We start from the raw sequence: 23,608 nt of genomic DNA on the forward strand, positions 1-23,608 counted from the left end.
CGTGAGCCATATATGGCTCTTTTCATGAGTACACGAGGTTCGCGAGCCATATATGGCTCTTTTCATGAGTACACGAGGCTCGCGAGCCCTATATGGCTCTTTTCATGAGTACACGTGGCTCGCGATCCATATATGGCTCTTTTCATGAGTACACGATGCTTGCGAGCCATATATGGCTCTATTAATGAGTACACGCGGCCCGCGAGCCATATATGGCTCTTTTCATGAGTACACGAGGCTCGCGAGCCATATATGGCTCTTTTCATGAGTACACGAGGCTCGCGAGCCATATATGGCTCTTTTCATGAGTACACGTGGCTCGCGAGCCATATATGGCTCTTTTCATGAGTACGCGGGGCTTGCGAGCCGTATATGGCTCTTTTCATGAGTACACACAGCTCGCGAGCCATACATGGCTCTTTTCACGAGTACACATTGCTTGGAAATAAACTGGTGATGGAGCAAATTTCTTCTGTATCATTCCAATTTTGATAAGTTCAAAGTTTTGTCAGGTGCATGCATAGCTAGAGCAACGCTGATGAAATGATCCGTTTGGTCCAGTACAGTATATAAAGAACAGTCGTTACCTCCAGTTTAATCAAGGTTTCACATCATCAGACCCCGTTTTGGCTGTACATCGCAAAATAATCCTTTATATCGAAGCGTATTAAATGATGAATGTTCACTGTTGCGGCACTTTGATAAAAACCTACAGAACAAAGAGTAATTACCGATAAACACTAGCCAAGCGCACGGAACAATTTGTTTGGGTGAGCGGTAGGGGTGGTCAGAGCTATGTGCACACAGCAGGCTGCCCTCTCACACATACGTCCACTGCGCTGAAGGGAAATTCAGCCTTAAACTTTTCGTTTGCAGTTTTTTTTTTTTTTTGGTGACGTTTTTACAAAACAACTCTGCTAACACCTTGTCTGGAAACTATTATTTATGAGGGGAAAAAGGTCAAAATGAGCTTTAATAAACTTAAGTAACTGTGGGAGGGAGACAAGTTTGAAGTGGTATATTTTTCGATATTGGACAAAATATTGTCCAACGTCTCAGAAAAATAAAATGCGCTGAAAATGATCTTTTGTCTGGAGAGCAGGTATTGGCGGTTTTGCCGAATTTTGTCTTAAAATATCTCTTTAAAAAAAGTATTGCTGTAATGTTTTTTTGGGTCAAGGTTTCTGACCCCTGTCCTAACCGAAGAAGAGGCACGGGGTTCCTGCGGAAATTCTAAAAGTCTTAAGAGGCATCAAATTCATTGTTTTAAAAGTAAGGCCTTAATTGGTATTAAAATGTCCCAATTTTCAAAAGTCTTAAAAATGTGAACACATAAGATTTATATTTGTTTGAACTAAAAATATTAAGTAACATTTATCAATATTCTTTTTTTAATAATTCACAGATTTACTATCTTGCCAACATCGCGGGACCACAATAAGGGAACTATCAAAACGGTGATGTGGTTTCAGTCGGGACTTTCAGAGTAAAAACATGTCTTAGGTCTGCCCACAGTACACATACAGACGTTTACTTTGGACAATAGGAAATGGTCAATTTAATGAGAAGTGGCTGTCAGACGAACATTATTCGCCATGGCTAAGATCTGTGCCAGGTAATGTGTACGTGGCAAGATGTATTGTGTGGAAGATATATTTTTGTTTTGTTTGTTCCCATTGTGTTGAGAGGCATTAATAAAGTCTTTAAAAATCTTGAATATACCTTGCCTTAAACTGTAGGAACCCTGAGGCATGTTCACAAGGCGGGGAGGAGCGCTACACAGCACATTTTGTTATTTGTGCATCCTGTGTGAGACGTTACAACTTTTTATTGGATTTCAACCAGGCGTTTGACAGATGATGGCATGCCAACTTGCAGGCCACCATGCAGAAGTACATCCAGAGGTGGGTACAGTGCCCAAACAGTTTACCCAAGTACTTCAGAATAATATGACTCAAGCAGTAGTGAAAAGTAGCCATCCAAATAATTACTGAAGGAAAAGAGTACTTGGTGAAAGAGCTACTCAATTAATGTAACTGTAGCAACATCTTGTATATTGATCTTCAACCATTCAATCAGATCATCAAAGTTTACCCGATCAACAATCAAATACATTTAATTGAAAAATAGATTAAAATATACAAAGAATAATCGAGTACTTTATTAACAATAAAATATCAATTGAGCAAAAGTAGCACATTTAAAGCCCCAGTACTTTTTAACATGATCTGCAGACAGAACAAGCTAGCCCAGAGTTTCGGCAAGCCAAAATGTTAAGCCATATTGGGCCAAAAAATAAAATATATAATATATATCAGGACGCACAAAAAATTAAGCCTTATAAAAAGGCTTATAATGAATGCAATACATGCTATATGTACAGTATGTCATATTTCTGCAGATATTTCATTATAATGTTTAATAGAACAACACTGAAGAAACCTCAATATGACAGAATGAAAAAAGTCTGTGTAAAGCCTACATAGCAGTGTAAATTTTAGTTTTCCTCCAAAGCTCTAAATATGTTCTTATTTATATTGGTACTTGTAATACTTTTTATACATTTTATTTAATTTTAAACATTTTATTCAGTCTTATTTATTGTATGTACTGAAGGATTTTATACATTTTACCTTAAGGGATTTTATAAGATTGAATACAAGTTACATTTATTGACTGCAATGAAGATTTTCACTGAGTAGGGTGAAGCTCAATGACAGGTCACGCTGATCTGAAAGCGGAATATTTTGGCTGGGGAATTTTGATAACAGGACTCTGACGGGCGACGGCAGGCGATGTTTGGAGAACAAGGCCCTGATGACGTAGAAACGCTTGGTGTTATGTTTGGTCCAGACAGTGGGACTCTCTTCTCCGAGATGGTGGGGCCCACGTGGGGGCTTTCCTGGCATGCCCATTGGAGGAGCCGGCACACCAGCTTGTGAGGGCCGAGAGAAGGAAGCAGAAGATCGAGAGAGGAGGCTTGACAGAGACTCGAGCGACACCAATTCGGCCATATTGGATGGAGTTCACTTAGCTAAATTGTTTAAGAAATTAAATCTGCCCCCGTGTGAAAATGACAGTTTCTTGTCAATATTTCCATCAAGAAAAAAGCGTGCATTGTTAGGTGAAGATAGGTTGTGTTTGGTTAATGGAGTCAGATAACTCATTCGAACAATTTGGTAAACGGTACATTTTAATATTTGAATTCCTAACAGTACTTCAGCACTTCGCGGTTGAACATTGGATTATTGTATGTATGTGAGTGGGTATTGTTTGCTACTCTGTGTGCCTTTTAATTGGCCCATGGGTAAAAATAAAGTGTTTTGATTGATTGATAATATGTAGGTGAAATAATCAATTCAAATATTAAATTGAATTGAACAGATGTCAAGCAAAGTAAACCCTAATAAATAAACCGGGATTCAGCGAGGGATTACAGTCCTGGTAATTTGGTAATGACCCATACAGTGTTCACACACTGTAAGTCCCCGCTAGAAATAATCAAACTAACGAGCTTCGTCTACACACGGATGACCCTGAGCCCCCACATGATTAGCTTAAGATGCAGTCGAACGGGCAAAGAAATAAAAGGCATCTTAAGTCCGATAGTATGCGTCCATCCTTACGACCGCCTGCACTTGCTTTCACTGCTTTACATCATCAGGAAGCTGCGGGCTGTATAGTTTAGAACAGGACCACTTTACCATTCCTACTGTATGACTCGCATTCTGCATGAAGGCAGCGTTGGCCTGGGCTGCCCTTAAACCCCTCACTGCGCTTTGCAACACCAGATGTAGGTCACCGAGCGCTGCAGGGCTTGCGTGCTGGATTTTCGTGCGCATGTGTGTGACTCTAGAAGGGTCATCGGAGGGACTGACGATTGTAGTCTACAACAAGGACATGGCCCCCAGCACACTGTCTCCATGGCTGTCACTTCGCATCATCCCGAACAGGCCGCAGCGAAGTCTGACGGGCTGCCAGACAGACCGAGGGGATCGTCATGGCTCCTGAGCCGCCCTCTTGTACGTTTTTCCTCGTGTGCGCTTGCCAGCTCGCAAAAGGAATAAACGGCGTACATCCAGCGGAAGAAGGCACAACACGTGAAACTTGTGTTACTTTTGCATAGCAAATAAACAAGGCGTCAAATAACCCGATTTGTCCAACAGTAGCGATGCTACTGGGACACCAAGTAGAATCTCAAAATAAGGCGAAAAGACATGTACTTTAAACTTGCAAAGAGTACAGATCAGACCTAAAAGGAGTGGGATCAAAGAACGACATCATTAGCCGATAGCGACAATAATACGTTAGGTAAAACAACAAACAGTGAGTCCAAATAAGGAACTAGCATACTATGAAAATGGACGAGTCAATAGTAACAAACTCATCACCAATCTATCATCAGTTTTGTTTTTTGTGCCTTCTTCATCTCGAGCACAGTACACTTAATTTATTTTGCGAGGTGGCAAGCACACACGAAGAAAAACGCACGAGCGGATACAGTAGTATAGAGCAGTGTCTTTCAAGCCTTTTTGAACCAAGGTACACATTTATTTATAAAAAAGTTCAGAGGCACACCGTCCGTCGAAAATGTTTGAAAATGAAGAGATGTCAAATATTTCACTGAACTACCTCATGAGCAGATAATTAGTATATAAAAAGAAAATATTTAGAATAAAAAAGAATGATGTGCTTTATTTATGTTTGTATTTTTTACAGTGCAATCTTAAACCGCTTTGTTGAACAAATTAAGTTATTAAATGCAATGTGCTACCTCATGAGCCGGTAATTAGTATACAAAAAGTATCTAAAAATCTACTGCCACCGACTGATATGGATGACTATTACAATTCCTCGTCTGAAGATAGCAAAAATACTGAATAATGGCCTGATTTTTTGGAAAGATAAAATTGGACAAATTCCAACGGCACACTAGTGTGCCCCGGCACACTGGTTGAAAAACACTAGTATAGAGGACCGATCCTGCTTTATGTAGAATCGTAGGAATAAATATCTACAGGATACTATATGCGAGGGGTCTCCAAACATTTTCAAGCTGAGAGCTACTTTATGTTTCTAATTAGCGCAAATGGCACGCAGTTAGATATGCATTTCTAAAATAACTTGTTATTACAATGTTGTTACTGTGTTATTACCAGGGTACTTATTAAGAAGTAGGGTTAAGTAGACTCTGTAAACCTCTAAAAAAACATTTGACTAAGATATCACAATGAGCTATTTTCAGAACAGGTCCGCAGGCACCTCAGCTATCCTTTGGGACACTACATTGAAGACCCCTGGTGTATGCCATACAAATAAATGAAAACATGAACAAATGTCATACCAGAATATATAACATACCTGTAAATGCAATGTATTAATTTGTCCTTTTTTTTAACCCTGTATATGTTTTTGTCACATATTTTGTCACAATGAAACGTTATTCAAATAAGAGGGCGGGTCAAACTGGCTGAGCCTTTTACCAATTAATTTTTAAGTAAGGCATTGTAGTTAATCGGTGCGCCCATCGATCAACCAATAGGTGAAAGGTTTAGCCAATGCGACACGCCCCCTTATTTGAATAACATTTTGTTGTAACAAAATACACGATGAAGTACATGAATGAATGGATTGCATGACATTATTAATTTGTGGTCATTTATGTATATGGTATGTGTAGCAATGTATATGTTTATTTCTACGTATGGTAAGATCAGTCTCCATACATGTCTGATTGCCATGTGCAATAAAAATATACAGTGGAACCTTTACTCCCGAATGTCTACATACAAAAGTTGCAGGTTACGAAGTACGCAACCTAAGTTAAAATGAAAGACAGTTTAGCAAAATTTCCCCCAAGTCTCGGAATTTGTGGAAAGAAATCACCCGGACAAGGTGTTAAGTCGGGCTATCGCTCGTTATGACGTCTGCCTTGCACATTTCCGACAGATTGTCAAAAATTGGCAAAAGCAGATGTCATTGGATCAGTTTTTGAAGAAACGCGAGGCAATAAGGTGTATGAATACTTCAATCATTTACTTTAGTCTTTGTTTTTTTTTTACATCGTGTACCTCTTGTTTTATGTTTATTGTGCGGTAATCTAATTTTAACAGGTACTCGTTTCATGCTCATGCATTTTTATGATTTCTTAAAATATACTGTATTTTTGGATTAGGGCATTACCGTTTAAAATGCATCTTTACTTACTAAGTTTTCAGGTTAAGAAGCTACTCCCAGAATGCATTAAATTTGTAAATTGAGGTTACACTGTACCAGCTCAGTAGCCTAGATGGTAAGGCGCCCGCTTTGAGACTGGGAGGTTCGGGTTCGCGCCCCGGCCGAGTCATTCCTAAGACTTAAAAAGTGGTCGGCGGCGCCCTCTCTTGGCTGCGGCTGCATCGGGTCAGATGCAATCGACATTTCGTTCTGTGTACATTGTTACACAGAATGACAATACAAGGAAATTATTATTATTATTATTATTATTACATAAAATGATGGCTTGTGATTTGAAAAAAAGAATGTCTCTGGTAAAATGACAGCATTAAAACCATATGCCCAATTGAATTGGTGTTTAATGACACTCAAAGCATATTTACAGGGGAAGTCAACACGACAACAACAAAACGTTACAATATGTTGTATGTTCCCGATCAGACAGAAGCAAAATCCAGGATTTTTTTTTATCCATTTCAGTGGAAGACCATTTTTCCCTTTACTGCCAACTATAAATGCCACAAGAGTTACTCAGACTCAGATGACAACCATTCCCAACCCAACAAAAAGAAAAAAGCAGATTGGCTCCGACTGGTTGTCACTTGAGCCCTTAATTCATATTTCAGATACGTAATATAAATCAGAATCTCATGTTTAGACATGTGGCAGCATGTATATTTTTAGCCTTTCTGTAAGCAAGTATTACAGTTTTTTTTTTTATTACGAACTTGATTTCATAGTATTATGAAAAAGCAATCCTGAAATCATGAGACTAGTCGGTTTAAAAATATATTTGTCCAACTATACGATCCCAAAACTGTATGTAACATCGTACATGCCCACATTTCTTGTGTAAATGTTGTGTAAATTACAACCGTCATCTTCTTTGTTCTTTTATATTGTGTAAATTATAACCTTATCTTCTTTGTTCCTTTATCTTCTTTTATCCTCACTGTTAAATGTTAAACTGGAGTGCCACGTCCAATTTTGTTGTCACAATATGTTCAACCCATTTTGTAACAATGACAATAAAGGTATATTCTTGTATTCTTCTTTTATGCTGTATACACGATAAATATAAATAAATCAGAGATCAGTATCTGTCATAACGATTTCTGGTAGAAGTTTGATCATGCCGCCCCGTCTCTCTGTTGCCTGTGCTACTCCTCTCGCCCAGATGGTCTCCACCTTGGCCCCAACCACGACCTCGTTGGCTGTCCTGATACCTACAAGGAGGTGAAGAAATCAACAATTTGGTTAAATCAGGGGTCAGCTACAAGCAGCTCTGGAGTTGACCAGGCTCTTTGGTGCTTCCTGGCCTGGCGCTTTTTCAAAAATGTTTTATAATGGAAAAATATATAGTGTCTGTAGGAGAACAAACATGACACAAACATTGATCACGTTTTCAAATGAATATAAGTTAAACAGTATACAAATCCAGCATGTGTTGCCTTCCTTATATGGCTTAAATAAAGCTTTTATTGTTTGCACCTCAAACAGTTATTTTTCCTTGGGTCCAATATGACTCAACATTTTGGGTTGAAAACTCCTGGGTTAAAATAAAAAAAGGGATGCCAGTAAATAGTTCAAGCTAAGGCTGCGACATAACGAAAACCGTAGTAGTCAGTAAAGAAATACATTGTCGAATATTGTCGCCCGACACATTTTTTGAGTGAGGCATCTTATATGATATAAAGCTCTGCGCTCATGCACAATAGCGTCTCTGTCTCGAGCAGTCACATACAGAAATGACGGCGTCAGCAGTTACTGCGCGTACCAAAATTTCTAAATTTTTTTTAAATTTTAGCCAATAAAAAGACTACTCACAAAATTTGCATAGCAGACAGACATTGTATATTGAGTTATATATTGTACATTGTATCATGGCAGTTACTCAAAGATGCCCAAACATTTAAATAGAAAGCCCGTTGGGCAGTAGAACGAAATGGAAACAGTCTGACACGAGGTTCAAGTAACATTCAAGCGAATAGTTTTGATGACATGTATCATTTGCCTTAACACGTATATTTCGCTCTAAATGAGAACTCGAGTGTAATGCTGGACTGTACCTGACAATAGGATTTGTAATAAATGCATGCAATCCGACGAACAAATGTCAGTTGTTAAAATAAATTGATTTCAAACTGTTGAAAATTGTTAAGTTCTTTTGTTGCAGACTTTGAAGTTGAGCACATAATGTACTTCACAAAATGCACATATTTGTTTTTGTTTTTTTACTGTTCTGGTGCTGTTAATGAGCTTGTTCTTGGTTTACAGGGATAAAAACTAAATTAAAAAAAGATTTATTAGCCAGTTTCCCAAAAAATTTATGGAGATTTTTTGTTCATTTACTGGATTTTTCTCTACTGACCAAACACTGTGCCTAATTGGTTTTAGACAGGGAATTTGTATTTATTTTTTTGTACGAATACGTCGTAGGTTCAATAAAAGTTCATAGTAACCACTGAACTTTTTTTTTTTATCATTTGCCGCAGAATTGAATCAACTTCATGCTAAATCTACGAGGACTTTCATAATAATCCAATTATCTGACAAATATAGCAGTGTCTGAAACTTGCGACAAAAAGTTACCGGACACCAAGGCAGGCAACTGTGAAAAGTTGCCTGCCCAGCCATAAAGTTGCCTGCCCCATTTTTCACGACTTGAAACACAATAAGACGACTCCTCACAAAAAAACCCCATTGTTGCAAAGTATTAAGGATTGATCATTAGAATATATAACAGAACGACACTTCAGAATTAAGTTTATCATAAATCTACTTATAACATTTATTGCATGTATATGACATAGCTGTTTTCCATCTGTCATCAGTATGTACCTGTATTTACTCATCTTCATTCATGCAAAGTTTGCGTCGCGTCGTCTGCTACAATCCACGTGAACTCTTTCCACGATGCTTTTAATGTACGTTTACGTTTTGTAGCGTCATAAATATTGTTTGCTTCTTTTGAAGCTTTCTTCTGGGGCTGATGTTTTGGCTTGATTAAGGATATATCCGAGTGTGCAGTTTCCTCATGCGTGAGAAGATAAGCAGGACATTGTGGTTCAGCCTTTAAGCATATTTATTCCTCAACAGCAAGCAAACAACAACACGGCTCTATTCAAATAGCAAAACGAAATATGGTGCGTGCGTAATGACATCACACAATGGAAACGTCTTACCGCATTACCACGAGTAAGAGCGCTATTAAATTGACAAATCTTAACAATTCCTAACCACTTATCCATTTTTCTTGTGTTCTCTGTGCGTCTACTTTGGAAAATGATATGCAAATCCACGACCTTGTAAGGCCCGGGAAAGTCCAGAAGCACGAAGTTATTCGATGCGGGCTTCTGATTGGCTGCAGAGTATGCAAATTTCCAAAAGAAACTGAAATTCCGAAATTTCCAAACGAACCGATATTCCGAAATTTCCAAAATGAACGAAGATTTCAAAATCATAATAAAACGTTTTATTTGTTCAAAAAAAAAAAAGAAAGAAAAAAAAGTTGTTTTTTTTCTTTAAAGAGTTGTCGGCCACCCCGGCAGAGACGTTTTGTAAGTTATACGCCCGACGGAAAAGATGCACCGGGCAGACATTATTTCAGACACTGCTAATAGTTCCAAAAGTCGGTTTCTAATGGACTATTAAAAGAGTTGTTAGTTGCAATTCTGGTTAAAAACCCATACAAGTATTTTAAACTTTTTTCAGTTGTAGAAATTAGGCTGCCATAACTCAACTTAAATATTTACGATCATTTTTTTTTAAATCCATCCATTCATTATCTGCACTGCTTATCCTCGGTAGGGTCGCGGGGTTTAAAAAGATCGAGCAATATAGATAGCATTAAGTAATCCTGCAATGTACATTATATATAAATCTACAATATGTCAAAAAAATGTCAACCTTCGGTGTCTCCCTTGATTGTTTCCTCCACCACGACCTCTCCAGTTTTCCAATATAGGGGGAGGATCAGCCGGTCTGTTCACGTACTGCTGGAACTCTTGATCCTCCATTGAAAATCTTTTAGCGAACATTTCCTCATAAGTCTGTTGCTTTTCAGTAGTTTCACTCATTCTGAGGAACAAATGTATTGTGGAAAAGAGTAATGGGATAAGATGTTTGCATTTTACTCTTTTATATGAAACTTAATTTCAAACATGATAAAAACAAAACAACAAGTCAAAAAACAAAAACAATTTTTACGTATTTTATCATACATTACTGTATAATATTATGTATTACTTAAGGAATAATACATTTATATATACATATCAAGCATTGTGCTCTAGAGCACACAGCACACAGCAAAAGCAGTCACAGGAGTAGGTTGAACGTGTGTGTTGGGTGGGCATGACGGTTTGCCTGACTGTGATAGGCTGGTGTATGCTGTCAGTCAAACAGCGAGGTGGGCGCACCTGTCAATATGGCCACTAAATCAGACTGCGAAGCAAGGCAACAACCAGTTGCTTTAGAAGCTCGTTACATTGAAAATATCTTTAACAATTGTATAGGACTCTGAAGAATGTCAGAGAGACTGGGAGGTCGCTGGTTCGCGCCTCGACCGACACATACCTAATTGGTATAATGGCGGCGCCCTCTGGCTGCGGCTGCACCGACTCGCTACAACGGGTCAGGTGTATCGACATTTCGTTCTGTGTACATTGTTACAAAGAATGACAATACAAAGGAAATTATTGTTATTTTTATTATTATATTATAAGAGTGCAAAGAAATGGTGATCGCCAGCAGGTGCTCCATAGATTATTATTGGGTTCGGGAAGAGACTGAGACGTAACAACTCTCAAAAGCCACCCCTGACAAGCCTGTACCTCACTAACGCCATATCAAAAACCTAAGAAACGGATGACCTGGAGATATAACTTAGGGGAGACCGCTACATTCGGGACAATAGTATTTTAATCATTGCAAAGGCCTGGCTCAAAGATAGACAATGCTAGCGTGCAGCTAGCTAGCCTCTCTCAAAATCGCTTTCTTACACTGAGAGGAGCCCTCCAATTTATTTGTACTTTTGTGTAATGATAAAAAAAAACAACGATCTGCATTTCTATCGCGCTTTGCAAGTCACTCGCGGGGTTATGGAATACAGTAACGAAAACAGCTTTCTGGACAGACCACTTCCCCCCAAAAGGATTACAAATCCGAATTGCTCATTTTTAATGCAGATAAATCTCAATAATTTGCAAATATTAGCTATCGTTACGGAAACCATACCTGTGCGAACACAATGGAAAACACCAGACTCCCGTGGGTAAAGTTCAATGTGGTGCAACGCTGAAAATAGCTCCCCGGAAACAATAAATGGGCAAATTTTTGTTTAAGCGTCGAAAGTGTGGCGCGTCATAATGACGCAGGCGGGTAGGGTTGTGGCGAGAGCTTTCGCGATTACGTCATTATAACGCGCCTCACTTTCTACGCCCACGATAGTTCCTCAATAAGCACCTGTTTCTGATTGACAACGATCACTTCCTGCTTGAAATAAAAATCGCCACCTACAAAGTTCAACCGATTTGGTAGAATCCAATGTAAAATACTGAATATTGGTGAAAACGTACCAATTAAGTCTTTAAATACATGTAAAGTTAACTGAAATAGTTTAGGGTTTTGTGGAAATTGACACAAACTCCGATGAAGCAATGTAAGTGCCGACAGAAGCAATTTGACAATGGTAAAATTGTGTTTTTCAACCTTTTTTTTTCATTTGAAAAAAAAGTCAGGGCAGATTGTTGAAAATGTTTTTAAAATATAATTTTCACTTTATTAGAAGGGACAGTGTGTAATTTGACCACAGGATTCCGCTGTATTGTGTAGTGAAACTGAAATCATGTGCTAAAAACCACAAGGCAGAATTACAAATTATGCAGCCTCAAAGTGACTAAAGCACCATTTTTGTATAAATTGTTTTTCTAAGCCTTAAGCATGTTTTTTTTTCCTTCTTTTATTTCGGTATTTGTAAAAATAATTCTGGTGGGCAATCTTGTCAGCTTCCCTTCCTTGCTGTTATGTTAAATAAAGCCAGATTTCTCAATCTTGGAGTGCCCCTATGGCCCTAGTGGTAAAAGAATCCACCCAACACGTTTATAAGATAGCTCATGTATTTGTACTTTTTTTTTTTAAACCCAATCATGATAGTTTTTTTTTTTCAATAACTTTTTTTAACCCAATAATGTAGTTTTTTAAGTTCCTATTTTTTACCACGCTGAGGCGCTAAATAATACTCACTGTCTCTTTAAAGCTTAAATGATCATGTTGCTTAAATTAACAGTATAGTTTTTCTTACGTGTGGTCACGAATGGCTCATTAATTTCGGTTTAAACTTCAAATGTTGAAATTTTCTATTTAAGTATGTAAACTATACAAATCTTACATAAGAATAATTTGTCTTTATTTATTTTAAAGAAAAATAATAATACCCCAAACTGTGCCTAAAACATCTGCCAGTGTAAGAAATTTATTTTCACTACGTTCTAAAACGTTTTTTTTTGTAAAACAAGAAAGTAACAATTAAAATGGTCTTAATTAGGTGCAAGACCCCACAAACCTGCAGTCTGTGGTAGGCATTGGTAGTATCTTACTTAGTTACTAAGGCATTCGGCATTCTAAATCTAAACCAGATCCCCACAATCACTTACCAGATACTGTATGACAGTGTTTTTCAACCCCTTTTTGAACCAAGGTACACTTTTATTAAAAAATTCTAAGGCACACCGTCCGTCGAAAATATTTGAAAATTAAGCTATGTCAAATATTTCACTGTACTACCTAATAAGCAGATAATTAGTATATAAAAAGAAGAAAATAATACTTAAAATAAAAAAGAATTATGTGCTTTATGTTTTTATTTTTTACAGTGCAATCTTAAACCCCTTTGTTAAACAAATTAAGTTTTTAAATTCAGTGTGCTACCTCATGAGCAGATTGGTATATAAAAATTATAGAAAAATCTACTGCCACCTACTGATATGGATGACTTTTACAGTTCCTTGTCTGAAGATGGCAAAAACTACTGAATAATGGCCTGATTTTTTGGAAGGATAAAATTGGGCAAATTCCAGCGGCACACTCGTGTGCCCCGGCACACTGGTTGAAAAACACTGCTGTATGAAATAGGCACTGCAAACGCGGATATGGCTAACGATGTCCTCAGTCCAGTCAGTTATTTCAATGGCTTGGTGCTTTTGAAAAGGCCTGTTTGCAAAGAAAAATTGCAACAAAATTGTGTGCCTTAAAACTACAATTTTACACACACACACACACACACACACACACACACACCAGCTGGGAATGTGTGTTTTTTTTATTATTTATTTATTTTTTTTAAATAAATTGTGACTCTTAAAATGCAACTCCCTCTTTTTTAGTGACTTATTTTTAAAGCAAAGGGTGGGCAGCTATTGTTTTTTTTGTTTTTTGTTTTTCTTCCTCTTCCCTGCACTATGATGACTATGTTTGCACCAATGCATATGTTGACTATTTTTTTTGCACTATGATGACTTTTGCACCAAATGCAAAATTGCACAACCCTTACGATACCAACTGTATTACGATACCAACTGTATGTAACATCCTACATGCAGACATTTCTTGTGTAAATATCATGTAAATTATAACTATAGCCGTATCCTCCTTGTTTTATAACCTTATCTTCTCTGTTCCTTCATCTTCTTGGCTTTTTACCTCACTGTGAATGTGTGAAACTGGAGTGTCATGCCCAATTTCGTTGTCACAATATGTTAACCCATTTTGTAACAATGACAATAAAGGTATGTTCTGTTCTATTCTTTTCTATTCTATTATATTCTATTTAGAGTGGCAGGCAGCATGGGGTTTAAAAACTTGGCCAAAAAGCTGATCCTGGAGCCCTATCCTTTTTTTTAATCTGTAAGTGAATATACATGCAGACATCGACATGGAATATTTATTTAAATTTAAAAAAAAATAAAGTAGTTCGTTTTATCTGGTGTTGTAACGATCGCAATGATAGAAAAAAAGGCACTAAATGAGATTTAGTTGAGCATTATCACTGTGTTTTTTTTGTTTTGTTTTGTTTTTTAATTTTAGTAGGATTTCTGCAGTTGGATTTTTGTAATATTTCTGTTGCATGACTGTAGTTTTTTTGTGGGATATCTGCAGTACTGCTTTTGTATATTTCCTTGGTAGAATTTTTGTAGTATTTTTGCATACCGGGGATGTAATTTTTTAGCATTTCTCTCGTAACATTTCTGTCATAGTATTTCCAAAGAGGTATTTTGGAAGTATTCCCGTAGTAGTATTTTTGTTGTATTGCTGTAGTGGATTTATTTTTTTCCTTTTCCTAATACATAATATTTCTGTAGTCGTATGGTTGTATAATAGTATTTTGTCGTAGTATTTTTGTAGTAGTGGCATACTAGTATTTTCATAGTATTTCTTTGGTATTTTTGTAATAATCTTCTAGTTTAAAAAAAAATCTATTTCTGAGGTTGTATTTTTTTTTATAGTATTACTGTAGTGGTATTTTTGTAGTATTTATAGGTATTAAGTATTTCAATAGTAGTATTTCTGTGGTAGTTTCTTTGGTTCATAGCATTACTGTAGTGGTATATTTGCACTATTTTTGTTGAATTATTTCTGTAGTATTTTCATAGCACTTTTAGTATTTTGTAATATTTTGAGTATTTATGTAGCATTTCTGTAGTGGTATTTTTGCATTTATAGTCTTTCCATAGCACTGGTAAGCACATTCTCCTAACACGCGAAAGCCATTCGCCAAAAGGTCCCCAGTTCGAGATTGGTGGGAAACATGTTGTTGGCCTGGAGAGGGCTGGGCACCACCAAGCTGTACTTGTCCAAGACACACCATAGGAAATGGTGCCGCTACGATCCTAGTGGTTAATGGACCCATCAACATCTCCAGTATCACTGTAGTAGTATTTTGTACGATCTCAAGAGATTTTTCTTAAGGAAATAAAAATAATTTCAGGTACCTGTTGGCTGCGGCTGCATCGGCTCGCTACAACGGGTCAGGTGCAATCGACATTTCGTTCTGTGTACATTGTTACACAGAATGACAATACAAGGAAATTATTATTATTATTATTATTAAGCAACTTAATAGTGTAGTGATTTGTAGTATTTTTGTAGTATTTCTTTTTAGTAGTATTTAGTTGTTGACAAACAATGGGGGCAAATATGGCACAAGAAAACTTTTTTTTTTATTGATGGTGCTTTATTTACTAGTATATATTGTCATTATGTTTTGACTATTTTCGATCGGCTGGCCGGATGAAAAAGCCTGACTGGCTGCATATGGCCCGTGGGACATAGTTTGCTCACCCCTGCTGTGGACCAAACAAATAATTCCATACCTGTCAACCTCCACCGCTCCATGTCCTTACAAACTCGTATTTTCCCATAAAAAATACAAAATAATCTTCACTTTTGAGCAGGTAACATGTTTATTTAGCCTTTATCTATTCAAATCGCTCGCATTGAAACTGTTATGCACTCTACCATAAATCTTATTTCAGCATAATAAGCTCTATGGTAGAGTGCATAACAGTTCTCAAAAGTGATTTATATACGGTGTGCATTACCGTTCGATGACATTCACAACAATTACAAAGACGGAATGGTTTAAGTTGTATTACATTCCCCAAAAATGCAAGATGAAGTAGTTTTGGTTATATGTTCGCCATTACATTCCTGAAAAGTGATATAAAAGTGAGATAAAATGAGGTAAAAGTGGTTATACTAGCTAGGGGATGCAAATCTCGGCAGGAATGCATTTCTCGGTATAATAATAATAATAATAATTTCCTTTGTATTGTCATTCTTTGTAACAATGTACACAGAACGAAATGTCGATACACCTGACCCGTTGTAGCGGGCCGATGCAGCCGCAGCCAACAGAGGGCGCCGCCATTTTACCAATTAGGTATGACTCGGCCGAGGCGCGAACCAGCGACCTCCCAGTCTCAAAGCGGGCACACTACCATCTATAACGAGTTGAGCCGAAAAAGCCGGTTCTCTAAAAAGAGACGGACTTCCTTTCACTACATCAAACCGCTCGCTTCGTTTGCAAGGAAAAAACGATACCGAGATGGAGGCTTCCGCGGCGAACTCGTTTGACTTGATTGATTTGCTGTTTCTTGATAGTCTGTGTATACCGGAAGGTACCCATCATTGACAAATTTGCGTTTTTCCGTACAGATTTTCTCGAACGTCGTACACGTCTTAAAATGCATGATAAACGTACTTTGTGCGGCAAAACCGCACAGGTTGACAGGTATGAAATCCTGCGATTAAATTGAAAACCATACATTCCCTTTCTCTGTAAAAGAAATACTATACATTAAGAAAAATCAATGCTATGTGTGGGCGTACGCTGGTTATGAGCAGGTGTAAACCGCCCAGTGTCGCTGCTGTTTCTGCTGGATGCAAGCGCGCTAGTGGAACTCGATATCTCACCCACTGGAAGGGGGCGGAGGAACAAAGTCAGGCAGGTATAAGCTGACATTAACTCCACTCTTTCGACAACGACAGTGAGGGCGAAGATTCAGTTGTCTAGTTTCCATTCCCCATTTTTTTATTTTATTTTTAAATTCCGACGGTTCTTGCAACGGGGTTGTACCCAGGAGGCGAAAACTTGGTTGACAGGCGCGGGAGGAGACTGAGCTCGGCAAAAGCAAGCTTCAGCTGAAACGAGAGAAACAAGTGCTCTCAGGTTCTTTTCTTTGAGCGACTTGTTCGAAGGCGAGACGATTCACACTGCGAACATTGTGGACTTTGATTCGTTTTCGCCTCGCGTCACGTTCAAAACGCTTAGATCCGAATTAACGCTGCGTTACAATGGGGTGAGTACTCCGCTATCTGGATTTACCAACACCTGCTCTCATTTTGTAATCTATAAAAATACAAATGTTATCCCTTTCATGCCTGGCTAATTTCCCCATTCCATCCGTATTTTATACCTCAAATTTCCATCCATTAAATTAAATAAACCACTGGACAGACAATTTGAGTATGGTATCCTGTTTTAAATGGTGAAAATTCCGCCTTGCCAACTGGGAGTACATGCTTGTCATTAAGTCTGGAGGTCGTTATGGACACCCGCGGTAAGCTTGGCAATCACTATTTGCATTCATACTTATGGAAAAACATTAACTAGAAGTTATTAACATCCAAATTAAGATTTTTATTTGAATATACTTGCTTTTACTTTACGTGCCCACAAGACAATAGGGCACTAAATCACTGTCTTGCTTTGACGAGTGCGCACACTGGAACTTTGCTGATTGTAGTTGGACTACTAGAGCCAGCTGTAGTAGTAACAAGGGCGATTTTAGGTTCGGATGTTTGGGGGTGCTCGGCACCCAGATTGACTGGCTGATTCATTTGTTTTTTCTTCATTTCACTCAAAGTGAGTTAGGATCATCCACTGCTGTTCAGGAGTGTCACTTCCCATTTGAGAACATCACATCAGCCTTTGTGGTTAGCAGAAACACTTATTGCACCATGCACAGTTTTTCCTCTTTTATTACTAACAGAGTACACATACACATACTGTAGAAGAACTATGGAATTCATTAGTCAATGATGCATTCAATTCAACACTTAATAATTCCACCCTACACTTTAGAGATTAAGCTGTGTCGCCCGACCTTGAGGGTTGCAACTTTTTGGTGTTCTACTTGGTCAAGCACATTTCTATTTTCAATTGCCATTACAGCCAGGTGCTGTAGTTTGTTTTTACCAGTGGTCCTTTAAAGTCATGTATGGACCTGGTGTAATGTAGCTGCATATTGGAATAGTTAGGGGGATCTGAATAACCGCCTTCAGAGTTGGAAACAATGCAATATCCAGGAGATTGTACGCTGTTAGTGTGTCTTCAATGGCACCAGACTCCCTCTTGCTCTATAGAACGTTTTTTTGCAACCACTACTTCTGGTGATTCAAATTCGATGCCATAATGCACTGGAGGTGTTGACAACTGAGGCACGGACATAACATTGTCAGAAGTAGGACCTCATACATTATTCCCATTAAGAAAGTCCTGATTCACATTCTGAATGGGATGTTTTCGACTTCAGCCGCTGTTCATATTTTGCTTCTCCATGAGTGTGTGGGCAATAGACTATCACATTAACATAGTCGTTGGGTTTTTTTTCCAGAAAAAAAACTGTCCATGCTGGTGCTGGGAGCAGTGTTCCCTCTAAGCAATTGCGCACTGCTCGCACATTCTCAGCGCACAAGAAAATCTAGCCAGCGCACAATATGGGGGCTCAAAATTACTAATTAAGAAGCGACTTAAGTCAAAGTTACAGTGCATAAAGGTAAAAATACACGGGTTCCCTTGACGTTGTGTCCTAAATGCGGTATTTTAAAGTCAATGTCGAACAAAGTTGAAAAGGAAAGTTAGTAGAGTTTGTCGAGAACCGGCTTTTTCGGCTCTGCTCACTAAAAGGAACTGGCTCTTTCGGGTTCTAAACTGCTCTTCAGGTTGTTTTTGCTTCTTTAATCCCAACATGACCAAATATTATGTAAAACTGTTCACAAAATGAGTTAAAAGGGCGGAATAGAACAAAAAAGAAAAAAATACCAGAATGAAAAAGTAGTGAAAAGCTGGGAAAAAAAGAAACAAAGGGAAGAGAAAAAAATAAAGAGAAATTTAGAAAAAAGACAGAAAAAAAGAAATGAAAGAAACGTAGGAAAAAAGTAAATGGAGAACAAAAAGAAAAAGGTAACAGCTCAAAAAAAATAAACTCAATGAGACTTTTTTTTTTCAAAGGAATTTAAAAAAAACACGGAAAAAAGAAGAAAAAGTTTGTGTTGCATTCAAATAATTTCCAATTGGATCAAGTGAATCTTGTTGCCAACATTGTACTTCCACTAAAAAAATGTGACTAAGTACAGTTCTGTATCTTGCAACCGACTAAATAAGCCCCCAAAAATGTTAATATTATGCAACACAATATATCAGGAAAAAAAAAGAAATGGATATCTTTTGAAAGAATTGTAAGAAAAAACGACGTTTGTAGGCCGTACAACCTTTGCAATAGTACATGAGTCAATTCATTCAAAAGAGAAAAATAATTTTGCATTGCCGGAAACTCAGCAAAATGTAACTTGATGTCAAGTTTTGGACATGTTTGATAATTAATTATCTTGCCACACTTGGGATTATGGTTGCTCACTGTTGTTTCAAGCGTTGCTCACCGACTTTGTGTGAACGCTCAGACCCGTGGAAAATTAGAGGGAACATTGGCTGGGAGGATGACCACACACGCAACTATTAAGCTAGGCTGATCATTGTTGCATTCGATTCAAAGCAGCCAAAATAAGGACTAATATATGTTGATGATGGCAAATTGGGTATATTATATTGGGTGGTAAAATAGTTGTTCAACATGGCCGCTGTATAACATACTCTAAATGTAATACACCAGAGCTATGATGATGTGAAGGGGCTGAGGGAAAAAACAAGCGGGGTAGTTTGGGTCTCAGTGCAGTGCTAGGAATAAAATGGACTAAACTATTTCAAGGCGTTGGACTATTCCCAAGGCTGCGTTGTTTACTTTTTTATTTTTATTTTTTACTTTTGAATGTTGTTATTCTGCATTTTCACCATATTGAAGCCTGTCCAGCCCTTTATTAAGGAAAATGCTACAATTTTTCGGGAGTGTTTGGGTTAAATTTGGGGATGATTAAGCACCCCCCAAAAAATGGTCTAGTTCTGCCCTTGGTAGTAACAATGTGTGTCCTGGACTTAACAATTATTCCCAACTGTAGTTTTACCTCCAATACACTGTTATTGTCACATGCACTATGCCAGTTGTCTTTTATATTGACGAAATATTAAAGAAAAAACTTAAATTAGACATTTAAGAACGAGTGCAACCTTTTTATTCTGTTCTTCTGAAGACAAAGTTTTAATAATGTACCTCAAGATGGGTATTAAGGATATAACGTACAGTGGGAAAACATGTATTCAATATTCAACAATTGTGGCATAAAAGGAAAAAGAATACATATTAGTACCCTTGCTGATTTGATTATTGGCGCAAACTTCAAACTTTGTTGGCTGCCATGAGACAAGTACATCTCCATCCAATAAGTTAGTATGCACCCTCTTGAACTTAATGCTGAATTGTAGATGACAATTCTTCGATCAGTGGTCTTTTTTTCATGCTCAGAGATACTTTTCCTTTATTTCTAAAATAACTACTTGTGTTATTAGTCGGATGCATCAGTGATGTATTGTAGAACTATGTTGTTAGTATGTTATTACCAAGTTGATTATTGGAAGTAGGGTTTAATATTCTCAGTCAACCACTAAACAAAATGATTCCACCAGAAAAACAAAATGAGCTAGCACTGATAAGCTATTTTCAGAACCTGCCTTAGATAACGTTCCCGCAATCTCCTATATTTTTTTAATGTACAATGATTTTTATGAATGTTTTTTATTATGAGTACCCAGAGTGGGAAGCACGGCCGCTGGGTGGTTAGCACGCAGCCTCATGGTGCGGAGGCCCAGGGTTCAAGTCCAGCTCGCACAGCCTCCCTATAGGGAGTTTTTATGTTCTCCTTGTGCCTGAATGGGTTTCCTCCGGGCACTCTGGTTTCCAAAAACATTCATGTCAGGTTAATTGGTTTAAAGTTCTAATTGTCCCTAGGTGTGAATGAGTAAGTTGTCTGTCTCTTGTGTGCTCCCTGCTCACCACCTGAATGTGGCTGAGACGGGCTCCAGCACCCCCGACCCTAGTGAGGATAAAATAAGCAGAAAATGGATGGATAGATGGATTATGCGGAGCATTCTATATCAACAAACCTGCCCACTAATGTATTTGCTGATGCTTATTGTGAGAAAACAATTGCCTGCTATGTTTTCAACAAAACATTTTTAGAGGAGACAGTCGGTTGAAAATTACAAATAAAAACAATATTCAAAATGAGCACACTTATCTGTTAACAAGAAAAATGTTTTTGTGACTTTTATGTCAGCAAAGGATTGGTTAAGAGGGCTTCTGGCTGACATTGATGAAAGAAAGCTTGAGTAACACTCAAATTGAGCATATGTCTGAATTTGTCCTTGTGTGTACACATTTGACAAAGATACAAAAATACATTGGCGTGTCTGCTAAATCCCAGTATTGAACAACAATGGGGTAGTTAGAGCAAAAAGGCTAAATTTGGTGCAGTAATGTGACAAGAATGCTGTGCTACCTGTTTTTCCAGGCCTCTTTTTTTTATTTAAAGCAAGTCCTACAGCCCTGACTCCCTCTTCGTGCTCTAGTGATGTCAATTGACTTTCTATAGAACCGTCTTTTTGCGTGGCTCCCAAACAGTTCATCAGACTTTTTTTGTTTTTTAAAGATATATTGCCTATAATAATGAAACAAGATTATGAACTAAATCAAATATTTTTGAAAACATATTATGTGACTCTTATAATGGCCTTTATTGCTTACATGCTTCAATAGTGAGCTTTTACCGAACACAGAGATGACACCACTCATATTGAACAGTCATGAGAGCCTTCAAAAGAGGGAGACTGAGAAAAACGGAATGACAGAGAGAGAAGGAGACAGAGAAAGAAAGGAAGAGAACGAGTGGGAGAGATGGCAAGAGGGAGAGTATGCTAGGAAGAGAGGAAAATACAGAAAAAGAAACTGACAGAGAGCAAGACAAAAAGAGTGAGCGAAAGACAGAAAAGGCAAGAGAAGGAGAAAAAGAGAGAGAATAATAGAGACAGAAAGTTGGTATGAGTGAGTACAGGAACTGATGGAGGGAAAAAAATCGGATTATTATCATGCTTATCTTAATATGAACTAATTTTAATTATATGTATGGCTCTAAATGCTGATATTCGGAAGAGACTAAATATTTTTTCCTTTTTTACACATTTCAACCTACAGGGAGTGCAGAATTATTAGGCAAATGAGTATTTTGACCACATCATCCTCTTTATGCATGTTGTCTTACTCCAAGCTGTATAGGCTCGAAAGCCTACTACCAATTAAGCATATCAGGTGATGTGCATCTCTGTAATGAGAAGGGGTGTGGTCTAATGACATCAACACCCAAATCAGGTGTGCATAATTATTAGGCAACATCCTTTCCTTTGGCAAAATGGGTCATAAGAGGGACTTGACAGGCTCTGAAAAGTCTAAAATAGTGAGATATCTTGCAGAGGGATGCAGCACTCTTAAAATTGCCAAGCTTCTGAAGCGTGATCATCGAACAATCAAGCGTTACATTCAAAATAGTCAACAGGGTCGCAAGAAGCGTGTAGAAAAACCAAGGCGCAAAATAACTGCCCGTGAACTGAGAAAAGTCAAGCGTACAACTGCCAAGATGCCACTTGCCACCAGTTTTGCCATATTTCAGAGCTGCAACATCACTGGAGTGCCCAAAAGCACAAGGTGTGCAATACTCAGAGACATGGCCAAGGTAAGAAAGGCTGAAAAACGACCACCACTGAACAAGACACACAAGCTGAAACGTCAAGACTGGGCCAAGAAAAATCTCAAGACGGATTTTTCTAAGGTTTTATGGACTGATGAAATGAGAGTGAGTCTTGATGGGCCAGATGGATGGGCCCGTGGCTGGATCGGTAAAGGGCAGAGAGCTCCAGTCCGCCTCAGACGCCAGCAAGGTGGAGGTGGGGTACTGGTATGGGCTGGTATCATCAAAGATGAGCTTGTGGGGCCTTTCGGGTTGAGGATGGACTCAAGCTCAACTCCCAGTCCTACTGCCAGTTTCTGGAAGACACCTTCTTCAAGCAGTGGTACAGGAAGAAGTCCGCATCCTTCAAGAAAAACATGATTTTCATGCAGGACAACGCTCCATCGCATGCATCCAAGTACTCCACAGCGTGGCTGGCAAGAAAGGGTCTAAAAGAAGAAAAACTAATGACATGGCCTCCTTGTTCACCTGATCTGAACCCCATAGAGAACCTGTGGTCCCTCATCAAATGTGAGATTTACAAGGAGGGAAAACAGTACACCTCTCTGAACAGTGTCTGGGAGGCTGTGGTTGCTGCTGCACGCAATGTTGATCGTGAACAGATCAAAGCACTGACAGAATCCATGGATGGCAGGCTTTTGAGTGTCCTTGCAAAGAAAGGTGGCTATATTGGTCACTGATTTGTTTTTGTTTTGTTTTTGAATGTCAGAAATGTATATTTGTGAATGTTGAGCTGTTATATTGGTTTCCCTGATGAAAATAAATAATTGAAATGGGTATACATTTGTTTTTTGTTAAGTTGCCTAATAATTATGCACAGTAATAGTCACCTGCACACACAGATATCCTCCTAAAATAGCTAAAACTAAAAAAGCCCCACTCCAACTTCCAAAATATTCAGCTTTGATATTAATGAGAC

At 38.1% G+C, this 23,608-nt stretch overlaps 2 protein-coding genes across 4 annotated transcripts in view; one reads left to right on the plus strand and one right to left on the minus strand.

Annotated features, from left to right (window-relative positions):
- Window positions 1–6,557: 6,557 nt before the first annotated feature.
- LOC148367380 (RNA guanine-N7 methyltransferase-activating subunit-like protein) lies at window positions 6,558–11,596 on the minus strand. The gene is made up of 3 exons (XM_088333258.1): window positions 11,455–11,596; window positions 10,126–10,296; window positions 6,558–7,442 (listed from the first exon to the last, which is right to left on the minus strand). Exons 2-3 carry the CDS (start codon window positions 10,293–10,295, stop codon window positions 7,310–7,312), a joined length of 303 nt encoding a protein of 100 aa, XP_088189384.1. The 5' UTR covers window position 10,296; window positions 11,455–11,596; the 3' UTR covers window positions 6,558–7,309.
- Window positions 11,597–11,700: 104 nt separating this feature from the next.
- Window positions 11,701–23,608, plus strand: part of homer2 (homer scaffold protein 2) — a 65,860-nt gene continuing 53,952 nt past the window's right edge. Inside the window, exon 1 of one of the 3 annotated variants that reach the window (XM_088334269.1) lies at window positions 11,701–11,908. Coding sequence is in view for 2 of the 3 variants with exons in the window: in XM_088334267.1 (XP_088190393.1) it covers window positions 17,071–17,075 (5 nt within the window). In the remaining variant the exon portion in view is untranslated. Of the gene's footprint in view, window positions 11,909–16,701; window positions 17,076–23,608 lie in introns of those variants that run through there. The other 2 variants (XM_088334268.1, XM_088334267.1) reach the window with 2 other exon arrangements.

This window comes from Urocampus carinirostris, chromosome 4 (assembly GCF_059441175.1).
Source record: "Urocampus carinirostris isolate Australia breed hairy pipefish chromosome 4, RoL_Ucar_1.0, whole genome shotgun sequence".
Lineage (NCBI taxonomy): Eukaryota > Metazoa > Chordata > Actinopteri > Syngnathiformes > Syngnathidae > Urocampus > Urocampus carinirostris.

What these genes read in the sequence shown, in the direction of transcription:
- LOC148367380 (XM_088333258.1), bottom strand. Translation starts at nt 10,295, where the DNA reads ATGAGTGAAACTACTGAAAAGCAACAGACTTATGAGGAAATGTTCGCT. An exon ending in AATCAAGGGAGACACCGAAG is followed by an intron (nt 7,443 to 10,125) that starts GTTGACATTTTT and finishes ACCTCCTTGTAG; the next exon opens with GTATCAGGACAGCCAACGAG.